General features: G+C 52.4%; 1 protein-coding gene across 1 annotated transcript in view; it reads left to right on the forward strand.

The window, feature by feature from the left end:
- Positions 1-14,156: 14,156 nt before the first annotated feature.
- CHRD (chordin) overlaps positions 14,157-16,814 on the forward strand; it is a 117,002-nt gene continuing 114,344 nt past the window's right edge. The window contains exon 1 of the mRNA XM_015426820.1: positions 14,157-14,349. Coding sequence (XP_015282306.1) covers positions 14,157-14,349 — 193 coding nt within the window. The remainder of the gene's footprint in view (positions 14,350-16,814) is intronic.

Raw genomic sequence — 16,814 nt, forward strand, 5'->3', positions numbered from 1 at the left:
AAACTATATACAACCCGGTGTGAATGCAGCTCAGTAAGTAATGGAGCTGCGGTGGCTCAAGTGGACAAGACGCTGAGCTGCAGGCTGTGGAAGGTCGGTAGTTCAGCAGTTCGAGACCCGAGTGTGCCGCATGACGGAGTGAGCTCCCGTCTCTGGTTCCAGCTCCTGCCAACCTAGCAGTTCGAAAGCAAGAAATTGCAAGTAGATAAATAGGTACCACTTCGGTGGGAAGGGAACAGCGTTCCGTGCGCCTCGGTGTTTAGTCATGCCGGACACATGACCACGGAAACGTCTTTGGACAGCGCTGGCTCTTCGGCTTTGAAACGGAGATGAGCACCGCAACCCTAAAGTCGGATTCGACTGGCTTTCAAGCAAGGGAACCTTTACCTTTACCTTTAAGAATTAATACTTGAGCACAGTTTTGTCAACTCCAGGTAGGGGAGATTCCTGGAGATTCGGGGGCAGAGCTCATGGAGGGCAGAGGAGGGACCTCAGCCGTAGAGCCCGCACTCCAAAACAACCAGCTTCTCCAGGAGAACCAATCTCTGCAATCTGGAGATCGACTGTAATCCTGGGAGATCTCCAGGCCCCACCTGGAGATTGGCAGCCCTACCTGAGGATCACCTCCCACCCCGACACACACACAGAGCTGCAAACACAACCTGAAGAACTCCATGGGCTCTTCCGCATTCTTATTTTCATTGCTTGTGTGTCGCTATTTCTTTGGGAGGGGGTCTTCTTTTCTGCATCTGTGTCGCTCCCTCTAGTGGTCGATTTGATATTACATCTCATTATGTCTGGCATAAAAAGCAGCAGGTTTTTATGCTGGACATTCAGAGATGTAATATCCAATTAACCACCAGAGGGAGCAACACACATGCAGAAAAGGGGAAAACGAAGCAACAGGAACACACCAGCAACAAAAAATGAGAATGTAGAAGAGCCCCAAATGTCATTTTTCAGACCTCCTGGATCATAGAGAAGAATAAGGTAAAGTAAAGGTAAAGGCTCCCTTGCTCGAAAGCCAGTCGAATCCGACTCTAGGGTTGCGGTGCTCATCTCCATTTCCAAGCCGAAGAGCCAGCGCTGTCCGAAGACGTTTCCGTGGTCATGTGGCCGGCATGACTAAACACCAGGGCGCACGGAACGCTGTTCCCTTCCCACCAAAGTGGTACCTATTTATCTACTTGCAATTTCTTGCTTTCAAACTGCTGGGTTGGCAGGAGCTGGAACTAGAGATGAGAGCTCACTCCATCATGCGGCACCCGGGTCTTGAACTGCTGAACTACTGACCTTCCACAGCCTGCAGTTCAGCGTCTTAACCACTTGAGCCACCGCAGCTCAATACAGAGCAGCAAATGTAGGATATCCATTGAGTTGACTCAGAAGACAGCCAGAATAGTACGTATTTGTGTATGTCAGTTCATCTATGACTGCAAACCTAGGCACATTTGTCTGGGAGCTAGTTCCCACAAGATATAATAGAACTGACACAGTGATGTTTGGCTTGAATAGGACAAGGACAACCACCCTCCCACAACACAACTATCGGACAGAATACTAAAAGAAAAGAACATCAGAAGAGCCCTGCTGGATCAGACCAGTGGTCCATCTAGTCCATCATCCTATCTTACACAGTGGCCAAGCAGTTCCTCTGGAGGGTCAACAACAGGGCATGGAGGCCGAGGCCTTCGTAAGAACGTCAGAAGATCACTGCTGGATCAGACCAGTGGTCCATCTAGTCCAGCATCCTGTCTCACAGAGTGGCCAGCCGGTTCCTCTGGAGGTTTCATAAGAACATCAGAAGAGCCCTGCTGGATCAGACCAGTGGTCCATCTAGTCCAGCCTCCTGTCTCACACAGTGGCCAGCCAGTTCCTCTGGAGGTTTCATAAGAACATCAGAAGAGCCCTGCTGGATCAGACCAGTGGTCCATCTAGTCCAGCATCCTATCTTACACAGTGGCCAACCAGTTACTCTGGAGGGCCAAAAACAGGGCATGGAGGCCGAGGCCTTCGTAATAACGTCAGAAGAGCCCTGCTGGATCAGACCAGTGGTCCATCTAGTCCAGCCTCCTGTCTCACACAGTGGCCAGACAGTTCCTCTGGAGGTTTCATAAGAACATCAGAAGACCCCTGCTGGATCAGACCAGTGGTCCCTCTAGTCCAGCATCCCGTCTCACACAGTGGCCAACCAGTTCCTCTGGGGGGCCGACAACAAGGCATAGAGGCCGAGGCCTTCCTCTGATGTTGCCTCCTGGCACTGGGATTCAGAGGTTGACTGCTCCTGAACATGGAGGTTCCCTTTAGTCACCATGGCCAGTAGCCACTGATCTCCTCCATGAATAAGTCAAATCCCCTTTTAAAGCCATCTGTGCCGGTGGCCAGAACAGCATGCTCTCTGCAGAAGGAGAGGCTCTCCGGGACGCCATGCATCGTCTGAACTAAGTGAGTAGATGTTCGTTACACTCCCCCGGCCTTACTGTTTGTTCCTCCATGTCCGTGGCTTCGGTGACGTACTTCTGGATTAGCCGCCTGTCGCATATCAGCCTTGCGGGACTCATTCTGGACAATCTGACGTGGAGTAAGAATGCGATGAAGAGCAGCAGCCCTGGAGGAGCGGAAGAAGGGAGAAGGTCGAGTTTGGGGCACCCACCAAAACAGTCCTGCAGATCAGCTTCCTAGTTCCCACGTCCTGGAGGCGATCAGGGCAGGCAGAGGGCCACGCCCATGGCGGACAGTCACCAGGTCTCCTGAGGTTCAGGTCTTGAGATGCAAGAGGGGGGTGGGGGCATGGAGCTGAAGGGCGGTGCTTAGCAGAATAAGGGGCAGGGATTGAGTGGCATGGGGTGGAGCCTAGAGGGGACAGAGGGTGCCATCTGGTGGGTGGAGAGGGAAATGCACAGCTGAAACTTTTCACCCAAAGAACATTTTGCTCCTTGAAATTGAAGAGAAGAAAAAGAAGGAAGAAGAAGAAGGGAAGAGGAGGAGGAGGAGCTTGGATTTATACCCCTCCCTTCACTACCCAAAGGAGTCTCAGAGCAGTTTACAATCTCCTTTCCCTTAACAGACACCCTGTGAGGTAGGTGGGGCTGAGAGAGCTCTTTCCAGAACTGTCCTTGAGAGAACAGCTTTGAGAGAACTCGTGACTGACCCAAGGTCACACCAGCAGCTGCAAGTGGAGGAGTGGGGAATCAAACCCGGTTCTCCCAGATTAGAGTCCACACTTCTAACCACTACACCAAACTGCCAGCCTCCAAGTGGGGGTCGTCTTCTTCTTCCTCCTCTTCTCAGATGCTGTTGCATGAGGTCCCTTCCTAAAAAAAGCAGCTTTCCTTTCTCTTTGGGAAACTTAGGAAATGACTCTCTTACAGGAATGCATGCCATCCAAGGGGACTGGGAATTCTTGCATTCCAAAGAGCCCTATCTTAAAAAAATAAAAAAGAGGCCAAGCAATTAGGCAGCCTTTTTAGTGGAACACGGGCTTTAAAACCAGGTAAGCTGATCAACTTGACTAGATGCTCCCACCCTAATTTCTATGTCGAACACTCCTGCAGCAGAAACGGGGTTCCAACCCACTCTAATAAGTTGGCCTGGATTCCTCCAGAATTGGGGGAGTTGCAGCCTGGCATCCTATTGGGCAGGGTTTCCTAATTCACGCCACCCTGCTTTAAAAAAGAAAAACACTTTGAGGGAGGCAGTTCTTCACCTAAAACCAGGATTTGGTTTAAATCGGATCCTAGCACATACCTGGACCTCGGCTCCTGGGGTCACCAACCTCCAGTCTGGGCCTGAAGATCTCTCGGGATTTCAGCTGATCTCCGGATGACAAGGATCAGTTCCCCGGGACAAAATGGCTGCTATGGAGGGTGGATTCTCTGACATTGCACCCTGCCGCAGTACCTCCTCTCCCAGGCCCCTCCCCCCAAATCTCCAGGGCTCTCCGAACCCAGAGTTGGTAACCCCCACAACTAACACCACTCTGGCTCCTATTCAGCCTCACTCTGCTGGTGCCAGACGCCTAATTCCAGACCGTGCCTTTCCCTCCCCCTCCACCAGCCCTCCCATTCCTCGGACTAGAGGGAAGGAACCTAAGAAGAGTCCTTCTGGAGCCAGAGGTCCCTTTCTAGTCATAGAATCATAGAGTTGGAAGGGGCCACACAGACCATCTAGTCCAACCCCCTCCCCTGCCCAGTGCAGGACCAGCCAAAAGCATCTCTGACAAATATTCATCCTGCCTCTTCTTGAAAGCTGTCAGTGAAGGGGAGCTCACCACCTCCCCAGGCAGCTGATTCCACCTCTGAACCACTCTGACCGTGAAAACGTTTTCCCTAATATCCAGCCTTTGGGTCCTCCCCTCTGCTGCCAACTGGAACGGCTCCTTGCCCTCTTCGCAATGACAGCCTTTCAAATATTTAAAGAGATAGTCCAGCATCCTGTCTCACAGACTGGCCAACCAGCTCCTCTGGAGGTCCATCAACAGGGACCAACAGGGCATTGAGGCCGAGGCCTTCACAAGAACATCAGAAGAGCCCTGCTGGATCAGACCACGGATCCATCCAGTCCAGCATCCTGTCTCAGACGGTGGCCGGCCAACAACGGGGCAGAGGGGTCAAAGCCTTCATAAGAACGTCAGAAGAGCCCTGCTGGATCCGACCAGTGGTCCCTCTAGTCCAGCATCCTGTCTCAGACGGTGGCCGGCCAACAACGGGGCAGAGGGGTCAAAGCCTTCATAAGAACGTCAGAAGAGCCCTGCTGGATCCGACCAGTGGTCCCTCTAGTCCAGCATCCTGTCTCAGACGGTGGCCGGCCAACAACGGGGCAGAGGGGTCAAAGCCTTCATAAGAACGTCAGAAGAGCCCTGCTGGATCCGACCAGTGGTCCCTCTAGTCCAGCATCCTGTCTCACACAGTGGCCGACCAGTTCCTCTGGAGGGCCGACAACGGGGCACAGAGGCCGAGGCCTTCATAAGAACATCAGAAGAGCCCTGCTGGATCAGACCAGTGGTCCACCTAGTCAAGCATCCTGTCTCTCACAGTGGCCAACCAGTTCCTCTGGAGGGCCAACAACAGGGCACAGAGGCCGTGGCCTTCATAAGAACATCAGAAGAGCCCTGCTGGATCAGCCTAGTGGCCTGTCTAGTCCGGCACCCTGTCTCACACAGTGGCCAACCAGCTCCTCTGGACGGCCAACACCAGGGCATACAGGCCGAGGCCTTCCCCTGATCTTGCCTCTTTCCTCTGGGATTCAGAGGTTGACTGCCCCTGAACATGGAGGTTAGTGGCCACTGATAGACCTGGTCCTCCATGAATCTGTCTAATCCCCTTTTAAAGCTGTCCATGCCTGTGGCCATCACGACATCGTCTGGCAGCGAACCCCTCAGTTTAATCACTCACTGGGTAATTCAATGCAAAAAGAGCTGCTGAGGGATGGGGTGAGCCCGGACAATTCTTCAAGCCCCCGAGGACCAGTGTTCCCTCTAAGCTGAGTTAGCGTGAGCCAGCTCACAGTTTTTTAGCCTCCGGCTCACACATTTTTCTCTCGGCTCATGAAAAGTTGCTCCAGAGCCAACTCATTGATGCAATAGCCCAATTGCTCGCTCACAACTTAAATGCCAGTAGCTCACAAAGTAGAATTTCTGCTCACGGGACTCCATAGCTTAGAGGAAACATTGCCGAGGACGCCAGCCTCCCTCTCCCCAGACCGCCCTGGGCTTTTGGGAGCCCCTCGGTGTGCCCAGGACTTACGGTTCAGCGCCATGCCAAGCAGGCTCTCTCGTCACACCATCTCCCTGCCCGGGGGCGGCTGCGGCGGCTGCTCCTCTCCGGCTCCCGTCTGGCTTCCATTGACAGCTTCTTGACCGCTGCCCCAGCGAGGAGGACCGGCGAGGGGAGCGAAGGCCAGGGTGGCTGGCGGTGTTCTCGGCAGGGCCCTCTGCGCAGTTCCCGGCCGTGGAGGCGCAGGAGTGGCGCTTGGCTTCCTGTTGTGCTGCTGCCGGTGACCTTCGGGGCCACGACACGGTGAACCTTCAGGAAGGCTTCCCGTTCCCAGACATTTCCTCCTTGGCTGACAGCTGAGGGATGAGGCAGGCGAGGGATTTGCTGTCGCCTGGTCGGCGGACGTTTGGCAGTGCGTGGCCAGATTACCCGCTCTCTGCACTCTGGGCAAAAGGCTGCGGGCCTGCCGGCTGCCAGCTGCCTGGAGGTCTCCCACTCTTATAACGAAGAAGAAGAAAAGTTGGTTTTATACCCCGCTCATCACTACCCGAAGGAGTCCTGGAGCAGCTTGCAGTCTCCTTTCCCTTCCTCCCCCCACAAGAAGAAGAAGAAACTGGATTTACACCCCGCCCTCCACTCGGAATCTCAGAACGGCTCACAAACTCCTTTCCCTTCCCCTCCCCTGTGAAATAGGTGGGGCTGAGAGAGCTCTGACAGAAACTGCTCTTTCCAGAACAGCTCTGAGGGAACTACGGCTTGCCCAAGGTCATCCAGCAGCTGCAAGTGGAGGCATGGGGAATCAAACCCGGTTCTCCCAGATTAGAGTCTGCACATGTAACCACGACACCAAACTGGCTCTCCAGCACCTTGTGAGGTAGGTGGGGCTGAGAGAGCTCTGACAGAAACGGCTCTTTCCAGAACAGCTCTGAGAGAACTACGGCTTGCCCAAGGTCATCCAGCAGCTGCGAGTGGAGGCGTGGGGAATCAAACCCGGTTCTCCCAGATTAGAGTCCGCATACTTAACCACGACACCAAACTGGATCTCCGGGACCTTGTGAGGTAGGTGGGGCTGAGAGAGCTCTGAGAGAGCTGTGACCAGTGTTCCCTCTAAGCTGAGTTAATGTGAGCCAGCTCACAGTTCTTTAGCCTCCGGCTCACACACTTTTTGTCTTCGCTCAGGAAGGAGGGCTCCAGAGCAAACTAATCGATGCTGCAGCCAAATCGCTCGTTCACAACTTTAATGCCACTACTAGCTCACAAAGTAGAGTTTTTGCTCACAAGACTCCACAGCTTAAAGGGAGCGTTGGCTGTGACTGATCCAAGGCCACCCAGCTGGCTGCATGTGGAGGAGGAGCAGGGAATCAAACCTGCTTCTCCAGATTAGAGTCCCGCTGCTCTTAACCACTACATCAAGCTGTCTGGATCCTCAGACGACCAAGATCAGTTCTCCTGGAGAAAATGGCTGCTTTGGAGGATAGAGAGTCTATGGGTTTATACCCTGCTGAGCTCTCTCCCGGCCCTAAATCCCGCCTGCCCCAGGCTACACCCCCAGAATCCCCAGGTATTTCCCAACCCAGAGCTGGGAACCCAAGGGTGGGGCCTGGAGTTCTCCTGGAATTACACCTGATCTCCAGACATAAGAACATAAGAGAAGCCAATGCTGGATCAGGCCAAAGGCCCATCCAGTCCAACACTCTTGTGTCTCACAGTGGCAAAAAATTACTCTTTGGGTGAAGAAGGACTTCCTTTTATCCGTTCTAACCCGACCGCTCAGCAGTTTCATGGAGTGCCCACAAGTTCTTGTATTGTGAGAAAGGGAGAAAAGTACCTCTTTCTCTACCTGCTCTGTCCCATGCATAATCTTATAAACCTCGATCATGTCACCCCTCAGTCATCGTGTCTCCAAGCTAAAGAGCCCCAAGCGCCTTAACCTTTCCTCATAGGGAAAGTGTTCCAACCGTTTTATCGTTCGAGTTGCCCTTTTCTGCACTTTTTCCAAAGCTGTAATATCCTTTTTGAGGTGTGGTTAGACGACAGAGATCAGTTCCCTTGGAGAAAATGGCCGCTCTGGAGGGTGGACTCTGTGGCGTTATATCCCAACGGAGGTCCCTCCCCTCCCCATACCCTGCCCTCCCCAGACTCCACCCCCAAATCTCCAGGAATTTCCTAACCCAGAGCTGGCAACCCATCTTCTACCACCGAAATATAGGGAGGCCCAAACACTAGAGTACAGGCCAGAGTGGCGTGGAGATTAGAACGGATAAAAGGAAGTCCTTCTTCACCCAAAGAGTGATGAACACATGGAACTCACTGCCACAGGAAGTGGTGGCAGCTACAAACATGGACGGCTTCAAAAGGGAATTAGATAGGCATATGGAGCAGAGGTCCATCAGTGGCTATTAGCCACAAGGTATAGCTAGGGGCTCTGGGGCAAGTGATGCTCTGTCTTCTTGGTGCTTGGGGGGGGCAACAGTGGGAGGGCTTCTGTCCTGGCCCCACTGGTGGACCCCACGATGGCACCTGGAATTTTTGGCCACTGTGTGAAGAGTGTTGGGCTGGATGGGCCGTTGGCCTGATCCAACATTGGCGTCCCTTATGTTCTTATGTACAAGGACTGGAGAGACCCGGTTTCAAATCCCCGTTCAGCCACGAAGCTTACTGAGTGATCTCGTGCCAGTCACACTCTCCCCCCCCCCAATTTCTCAGCATGGCCTACCTCACAGGGCTGTTGTGAGGACAAAAGAGAGGAGGGAAGAGCCGTAATAAATTGACACCTTCACCCCAAACGTCTAACTGGAAGAAGGCCCTCTCTTTCACACCCTCAGGCTAGTCTAGATCACGTTTCCTCTGTCTGCTTCAGCAAAGCATCCAGTGGACAAGGCCTCCGGAGAGTCTTTTTAGAGGCACGGATGTCCACAGATCCTGCCTGGTACGAAGTTGGGACCATCAGAGAAGGAGGAGGAGGAAGAGAAAGATAAGGAGGTGGAGGAGAAGAAGAAGAAGAAGAATACCCCTCCCTTCCCCTCCCCACAACAGACACCCTGTGAGCAAAGTTCCCTCTAAGCTGAGTTAGGGTGAGCTGGCCCACAGGTTTTTAGCCTCCAGCTCACACATTTTTGTCTTAGCTCAGGAAGGACGGCTCCAGGGCAAACTAATTTATGCAGTTGCCAAATGGCTCGCTCACAGCTTTAATGCCAGTAGCTCACAAAGTAGAATTTCTGCTCACAAGACTTCACAACTTAGAGGGAACATTGCCTGTGAGGCAGGTGAGGCCGAGAGAGCTCTTTCAAGAACTGCTCTTGAGAGAACAGCTCTGAGAGAACTATAGCTTACCCAAGGTCATCCAGCAGCTGCAAGTGGAGGAGAGGGGAATCAAACCTGGTTCTCCCAGATTAGAGTCCGCGCACTTAACCGCTACACCAAACTGGCTATCTTCCTCCCTAGTTTCCACATTTGCCGTGCCCTGCATTTATGTGGTCTCTGGGTACCAAAGGGGATTTCCTTTCCCAGGGGCCTGGAGACCAAGTCCTGTGAGGAGAGGCTGAGGGGTTTAGGAGGTTGAGTCAGGATACGATTGCTCTCCTGGAGTCTTTGAAGGCCAGGGAGCTGTTCCTGTGGGCAGCAGAGGGGAGGACTCGCAAGAATGGGCTTAAATTAAGGGCCGGAAGGTCCCGGCTGGATATTAGGAAAAACTTTTTAAAGGTAAGAATTACTCAGTGATGGAATCGCTGCCTAGAGAGGTGGTGAGTTCCCCCTTCCCTGGCAGTGTTCACGCGGTGAGTGGATGAACACTTTTTAAGGATGCTTTAGATGGAGTCTGGAGCTGCGGTGGCTCAAGTGGTTAAGACGCTGAACTGCAGGCTGTGGAAGGCGGTAGTTCAGCAGTTCGAAACCCGGGTGCCGCATGACGGAATGAGCTCCCGTCTCTAGTTCCAGCTCCTGCCAACCTAGCAGTTCGAAAGCAAGAAATTGCAACTAGATAAATAAGTACCGCTTCGGTGGGAAGGGAACAGCGTTTTGTGCGCCTTGGTGTTTAGTCATGCCGGCCACATGACCACGGAAACATCTTCAGACAGCGCTGGCTCTTCGGCTTTGAAACGGAGATGAGCACCGCAACCCTAGAGTCGGACTCGACTGGCTTTCGAGCAAGGGAACCTTTACCTTTAGATGGATTCTGCTTTAAGTTGGCAGTTAGACTAGATGGCCTCTATGGCTCCTTCCAACTCTGTGATTCAATCCCAAGTGATATTTCGAAGCATGCTTTGGCATCATAACGCATCGTAAACCCAAACTACAAATACCCCTGCCCTTCTCTCCAGAGGAGTTGGCTTAATTGAAGGTTCTGTCTGTGGCTTCATTCCTTCTTCCCCCAGGAGGTCTCTTACGGCATGGATAGGCAGCTAACAGACAATCAATGGGATGCATTCAGCTTGGTGAGGTACAAGCTGTGCCAGACCAGAGCTGTCCGTCTAGCAGCTGAGGTTCAGCAAAGTGTATATTAAACCAGCATTATAATTGGACCTAGCAGCTGAGGTTCAGCTAAGTGTATATTAAACCAGCATGATCATTGCATCTAGCACCTGAGGTTTGTCTAGCAGCTGAGGTTCAGCAAAGTGTATATTAAACCAGCATGATCATTGCATCTAGCAGCTGAGGTTTGTCTAGCACCTGAGGTTCAGCAAAGTGTGTATTAAACCAGAATTATAATTGCATCTAGCAGCTGTGGTTTATCTAGCAGCTGGGGTTCAGCAAAGTGTACATTACACCAGCATTTTAATTCAATCTAGCAGCTGAGGTTCGTCTAGCAGCTGAGGTTCAAAAAAGTGTATGTTAAACCAGCATTATAACTGGATCTGGCAGCTGAGGTTCATCTAGCAGCTAAGGTTCAGCAAAATGTATATTAAGCCAGCATTATAATTAGATCTAGCAGCTGAGGTTCGTCTAGCAGCTGAGGTTCAACAAAGTGTTTGTTAAACCAGCATTATAACTGGATCTAGCAGCTGAGGTTCATCTAGCAGCTAAGGTTCAGCTAAGTGTATATTGAGCCAGCATTATAATTAGATCTAGCCGCTGAGGTTGGTTTAGCAGCTGTGGTTCATCAAGCAGCTGAGGTTCACCAAAGTATATATATATAACCAGCTTTATAATTAGATCTAGCAGCTGAGGTTCAGCAAAGTGTATATTGAACCGGCATTATAATTGGATCTAGCAACTTGGAGACTGCGCTGCTCAGGTCCAGTACAAAGTATCCTCTCTTTACCATAGCACCTTCCATGCTGGGGTGGTTTACCCTGGTTTTCTGACGATATTGGCAGAACAAAGGCCAAACTGAAAGATTGGATTTCACACTTGGAGGGAGGAAAGGCAGGCTTTGGCCCGGATGCCTGACCGCAGGGCCGCCTGAAAATCAGGCCCAGAGTCTGGCACCGTGGCAAGATGGGTCTTTTCCAGATCTCCTTCGCCTGGCCTGCATGACTCACGGCCCTAATTGGAACATCACCTCGTCTGCCTTCTCTTCCGGGAACAGGCGCGCACATCTGCTTTCGGTTTTCGCTAACAAGGCATCTCCATGTGCCCGACTGGCCTCCCGCTTTGCGGGATCCGCCTTGCCAAAACAGAATCTCCTGGACCTGGTGCAAGAACCGCAGCATCGTGGCCTAGAAAACTGAACCAACGTGAGCCGAAGTCTTATGGAACAGAAACCTGGGCTTCTGCGACAATCCCAAGTATGTCCCATAATAATCTTGTTATTTATGTGCCACGCTTTGGACGGGACCCTGTGAATCGATTCTGCTAACAGCGGCCTTTCCTTCTGGCACCAGAAGCACGGAGCAGAAGTCCCCTGTCCTTGCGCCAGAGGGAAACGTCACCGTCAGCGGAACGGATCTGCCTGATCCGGCGAGTGCTCCTTCGTGAGATTAGCTCCCGCATCCTTACAACATCCCTGTCGGGTTGGCCAGTCTTGCTCCCCTCTCAGTACAGCCGACGAGGCAACGGGGCTCTTGAGGGTTTCCGAGCAGAGCGGAGCTTTGGGACCGAGGCTCTCCAGCTTTCCTAGGCCCCCTCCCATGGATCGTCCCCCGTTTGTGTTTGGGATTTCATCCCTGTGATTTGGGTTGCCAGCGCTGGCTTGGGGAATCCCTGGAGGTTTGGGGACAGGGCTTGCGGATGGACCTCAGAGGTCTATAATGCCATAGAGTCCACCTTCCAAAGCAGCGGTTTTCCCCAGATCGGTACAGAGGGTTGCCCTGTTGGTCTGCAATAAAACAGTTAGATTCGGGCACCTTAGAGACCAACAAGAGCTTCAGAGTATAAGCTTTCAAGAGTCAGAGCTCCCTTCATCAGACACAAGTAGAAATGAAGATCTGAGTCATACTATCATCGAGCTGGAAGGGACCTCCAGGGTCATCTAGTCCAACCCCCTGCACAATGCAGGATATTCACAACTACCTCCCCCTCCACACCTGAAAAGTACCACGCCCAGAAGATGACCCAAAACACCCCGAAGATGACAAAAAACCAAACTGGCCCGGAGAAAAATTACCTCCTGACTCTAATGTGGTGATCAGCTTTTCCCTGGGCATGTAAGAAAGGGCCACGAGAACTAAGCACTGAGGCAACCCTTCCTGCCCTCCCGCTTTCATGATCTGCTCAAGTTCGCACGATCCGCATTGCTGTCAGATGGCCATCCAGCCTCTGTTTGAAAACCTCCAAAGGAGGAGAGCCCACCACCTCCCGAGGAAGCCTGTTCCACTGAGGAACCGCTCTGTCAGGAAGTTCTCCCGAATGTTCAGCCGAAAACTCTTCGGATTTAATATCAACCCATTGGTTCTGGTCTGACCTTCTGGGGCAACAGAAAACAACTCCACTCCATCCTCTATATGACAGTCCTTCAAGTGCTTGAAGATGCTTATCATATCCCCTCTCAGTCGTCTCCTCTCCGGGCTAAACATACGCAGCTCCTTCAACCATTCCTCATAGGACTTGGTCTCCAGACCCCTCACCACCTTCATTGCCCTCCTCTGGACACGTTCCAGCTTGTCTACATCCTTCTTAGATTGTGGTGCCCAAAACTGAACACAACACTCTAGGTGAGGTCTAACCAGAGCTGAGTAAAATAGTACCATCACTTCACGTGATCTGGACACTGAACTTCTGTGGATACAGCCCCAAATCGCATTTTATATCCCAGTCAGAAGGTGGGAGGGGTACTGCAAAGAGGGGAGTCAGAATCCAAAGATCCAATGCGGAATTCAAGCAGCTTGCAGAATTCCATTCTGCTCTGTGCTCAGCTCGCAGAATTCCATTCTGCTCTGTACTCAGCTCGCAGAATTCCATTCTGCTCTGTGCTCAGCTCGCAGAATTCCATTCTGCTCTGTACTCAGCTCGCAGAATTCCATTGTGCTCTGTGCTCAGCTCGCAGAATTCCATTCTGCTCTGTAATCAGCTCGCAGAATTCCATTCTGCTCTGTGCTCAGCGCGCAGAATTCCATTCTGCTCTGTAATCAGCTCGCAGAATTCCATTCTGCTCTGTGCTCAGCACGCAGAATTCCATTCTGCTCTGTAATCAGCTCGCAGAATTCCATTCTGCTCTGTGCTCAGCACACAGAATTCCATTCTGCTCTGTAATCAGCTCGCAGAATTCCATTCTGCTCTGTACTCAGCTCGCAGAATTCCATTCTGCATCGTACCTTTGCATCCTGACTCCCTTCTTTGCAACATCCCTCCTGCCTTCTGCCTGGGATATAAGGGCTCAGGGATCTCCATTTCTACTTGTTTCTGACGAATGGAGCTTTCGATCTCAAAAGCTTATACCCTGAAACTCTGGTTGATCTCTAAGGTGCTACTGGACTGGTATCTAACGATTTCCTCCAGAATAAAGTCCGAGTCCAGCCGCCCCTTTGAAACCGACAATGTTTTATCCGCGCTATAAGCGTTCATGTGCAAGCACACTTCTTCAGCTATCTGAAGAAGCGTGCGTGCACACGAAAGTGTATACCTTGAATAAAACTTTGCTGGTCTTAAAGGTGCCGCCGGACTCCGACTTTGTTCTGCTGCTTCAAACTAACACGGCTGCCCCCACCTGAATCTAGTTTCTCCAGAGGAGTTCATTTTTGTTGTGATTCCTGGAGATCTCCAGGGCCTGCCTGGAGGTCGGCTACCCCTGCAGCCCGTGACCATCTGCGGCTCCCTCTCGGCCGGCCTCTGCCCCCTGTTCCTAAGCGCACCTCCCGTTTCCCGGCAGGACCCCTCCCCTTTTGGCCACTGGCTGCCGGCCAGGCCGAGCAAACAAAAGCTTCCGTCCACCTCGCTCTCCTTCGGTCTGTCCAGCAATGGCCCCTTCAAAGGCTTCCTTCTCTGCCTCCCTTCCGAGCCAAAGCGAAGCGAAGCACCCACCTTGGGAGTCAAAAGAGGTCCGCCTGTCCCAGCCGCCTCCTGCGAATGGCTCGGGGACCGGGAGAGGAAGCCGGGCTGGAGTTGACATCAGGCCAGAAGCGGGTGGGTGGAGAGAACCAGGGGTCAACCACCTCTGGCCGCCGGGTGCACACGGACAGCACTGCGGACAGCCCCCTGGGCCCTCCCACAGGACGTGATGCCTTGCACATCGACCAGCCGTCAGGGTGGCATCGAAGACGTGTGGGGCCTGGAGGCCCTCGGGTGGCACATGGGGGGGGTCTGTGGTCGCTGGGGTTGCCAGTCTCCAGGTGGGGGCTGGAGATCTCTTGGAATCACAACCAGCATTCCCTCTCAGCTGAGTGAGTGTGAGCCAGCTCACAGTTCCTTAGCCTCCGGCTCACACACTTTTGCCTACGCTCAGGAAGGAAGAGAAGAAGAGACTGGATTTATACCCCGCCCTTCACTACCTGAAGGAGTCTCAGAGCGGCTGACAAACTCCTTTCCCTTCCCCTCCCCGCAACAGACACCCTGTGAGGTAGGTGGGGCTGAGAGAGCTCTGACAGAAACTGCTCTTTTTCAAAGACAGCTCTTATCAGAACTATGGCTTGCCCAAGGTCATCCAGCAGGTGCAAGTGGAGGAGTGGGGAATCAAACCCACTTCTCCCCAGATTAGAGTCCGCACACTTAACCACCACACCAAACTGGCTCTCACTATAAATATGAATATTGTAAATAAACTGTATATAGTTAGCTCTAGACAGTGTGGTCCAAGGTCATCCAGCCAGGTGCAAGCGGAGGAGTGGGGAATCAAACCCAGTTCTCCCAGATTAGAGTCTGTGCACCACTACACCAAACTGGCTCCAGAGCAAGCTGATCGATGCAGCAGCCAAATCGCTCGCTCACAACTCTAATGCCAGGAGCTCACAAAGTAGAATTTTTGCTCACAGGACTCCATAGCTTAGCGGGAGCAGGGGTCATTTAGTAGAAAAAGAGGTGCAGGAGCTCATTAGCATAACTCATTTGCATATGCCACACCCCCTGACATCACTGGAAGTGTGTCAGAAGGCAACACCCACTGCTCAGGCTCCACTGGACTGTTTTGGATTGCTAGCTATTGGGGGGGAGGCGGGACTGTGCAGATCTGTCCTCGCAGAGGAGGGAGAGCTTGTACCTGAATAAAACTTGGTCTTAAAGGTGCCACTGGACTGTTTTGGACCGGGGGGCCGGGGGGCCCGCCCCCTGGGCTCTTTACTGCCGGAGCTCCGCTCCTGTGCGCTCCTGCAGCAAATGACCCCTGAGCAGGAGCATTGATTACAACTGATCTCTGGGCTTTTCTCTTTTTTTTGCCTTAAAGTCACAGCCGACTTACGGTGAGCCCTGGGGTTTTCGAGGCAAGAGGTGTTCAGAAGTGGTTGGCCACTGCCTGCCTCTGCGTGGCGACCCTGCCCTTCCTTGGTGGCCTCCCCACCCAAGGACTAACCAGGGCTGACCCTGCTTAGCTTCTGACACCTGATGAGATTGGGCTAGCCCGGCCTGTCCAGACTACAGTCCCCTGGAGAATCATAGACTCATAGAGTTGCAAGGGGCCTCCAGGGTCATCTAGTCCAACCCTCTGCACAAGGCAGGAAATTCACACATACCTCCCCTCAGGGCTCTTTTTGTAGAAAAAGCCCAGCAGGAACTCATTAGCATGATAGGCCACACCCAACACCAGAAACTCATTAGCCTATTAGGCCACGCCCCTGCCAGCACAGCTCATTAGCACATGAGGCCGCACCCCCATGTTACCAGAAGTGTGGTTATCCAGCCACACCCACCTTTTGCTTCTTATTCTGTTTACCTTGTTTGTTGTCAAAACCCAGGGCCTTTTTTTGTAGCAGGAACTCCTTTGCATGTTAGGCCACACACCCCTAATGTAGCCAATCCTAATCAGTTTCTGCTGTTGGGTGTGGCCTAATGCTAATGAGTCCCTGCTGGGCGTGGCCAACTTGGGAGCCAGCCGGAACTCCATTCCTGTGCGTTCCTGCCCAAAAATAGCCCTGGAGAATTGATGAAGGCGAATCCATCCCTAGTTCCACAGTATTTTGCAGTTGCCTTCTGCATGTGTTTCGTTCCTGTATCGACGGAGGGTTAATTCTGCTGATAAGAGCGCCATCTAGTGGTCACAAGGAACAGCAGAGAATTGTATGTGTACCTGCACTCCAGGTGTACAAAACCCATCTCTTTCATCCTCTTCCCCCTATCATAGATGTTGTTCCTGTGCCCTGTGGTCTCAGTGCAGAGGAATACCCTTAATCCCTTTAAAGGAGGGGGGCAGGAAGAGGTCTTTCACATCACCTACCGCCAGATCTTTTAACTAGAGATGCGAGGGATTGAACCTGGGACCTTCTGCATGCCAAGCAGATGCTCTGCCACTGAGCCACGGCCCCTCGCAATGACCAAAGTATGTGGGCTAGCATCAACCTGCTACTTTGAGAATGACCAGCCAAATCTGAGTCACAGAATCATAGAGTTGGAAGGGGCCATACAGACCATCTAGCCCAACCCCCTGCCCGATGCAGGACCAGCCTAAAGCATCTCTGACAAATATTAGTCCAGCCTCTTCTTGAAAGCTGCCAGCGAAGGGGAGCTCACCACCTCTCTAGGCAGCTGATTCCACCTTTGAACCACTCTGACCGTGAAAAAGTTTTTCCTAATATCCAG

The sequence above is a fragment of the Gekko japonicus genome, unplaced genomic scaffold (genome assembly GCF_001447785.1).
Source record: "Gekko japonicus isolate JY-2015 unplaced genomic scaffold, Gekko_japonicus_V1.1 scaffold238, whole genome shotgun sequence".
Taxonomy (NCBI): domain Eukaryota; kingdom Metazoa; phylum Chordata; class Lepidosauria; order Squamata; family Gekkonidae; genus Gekko; species Gekko japonicus.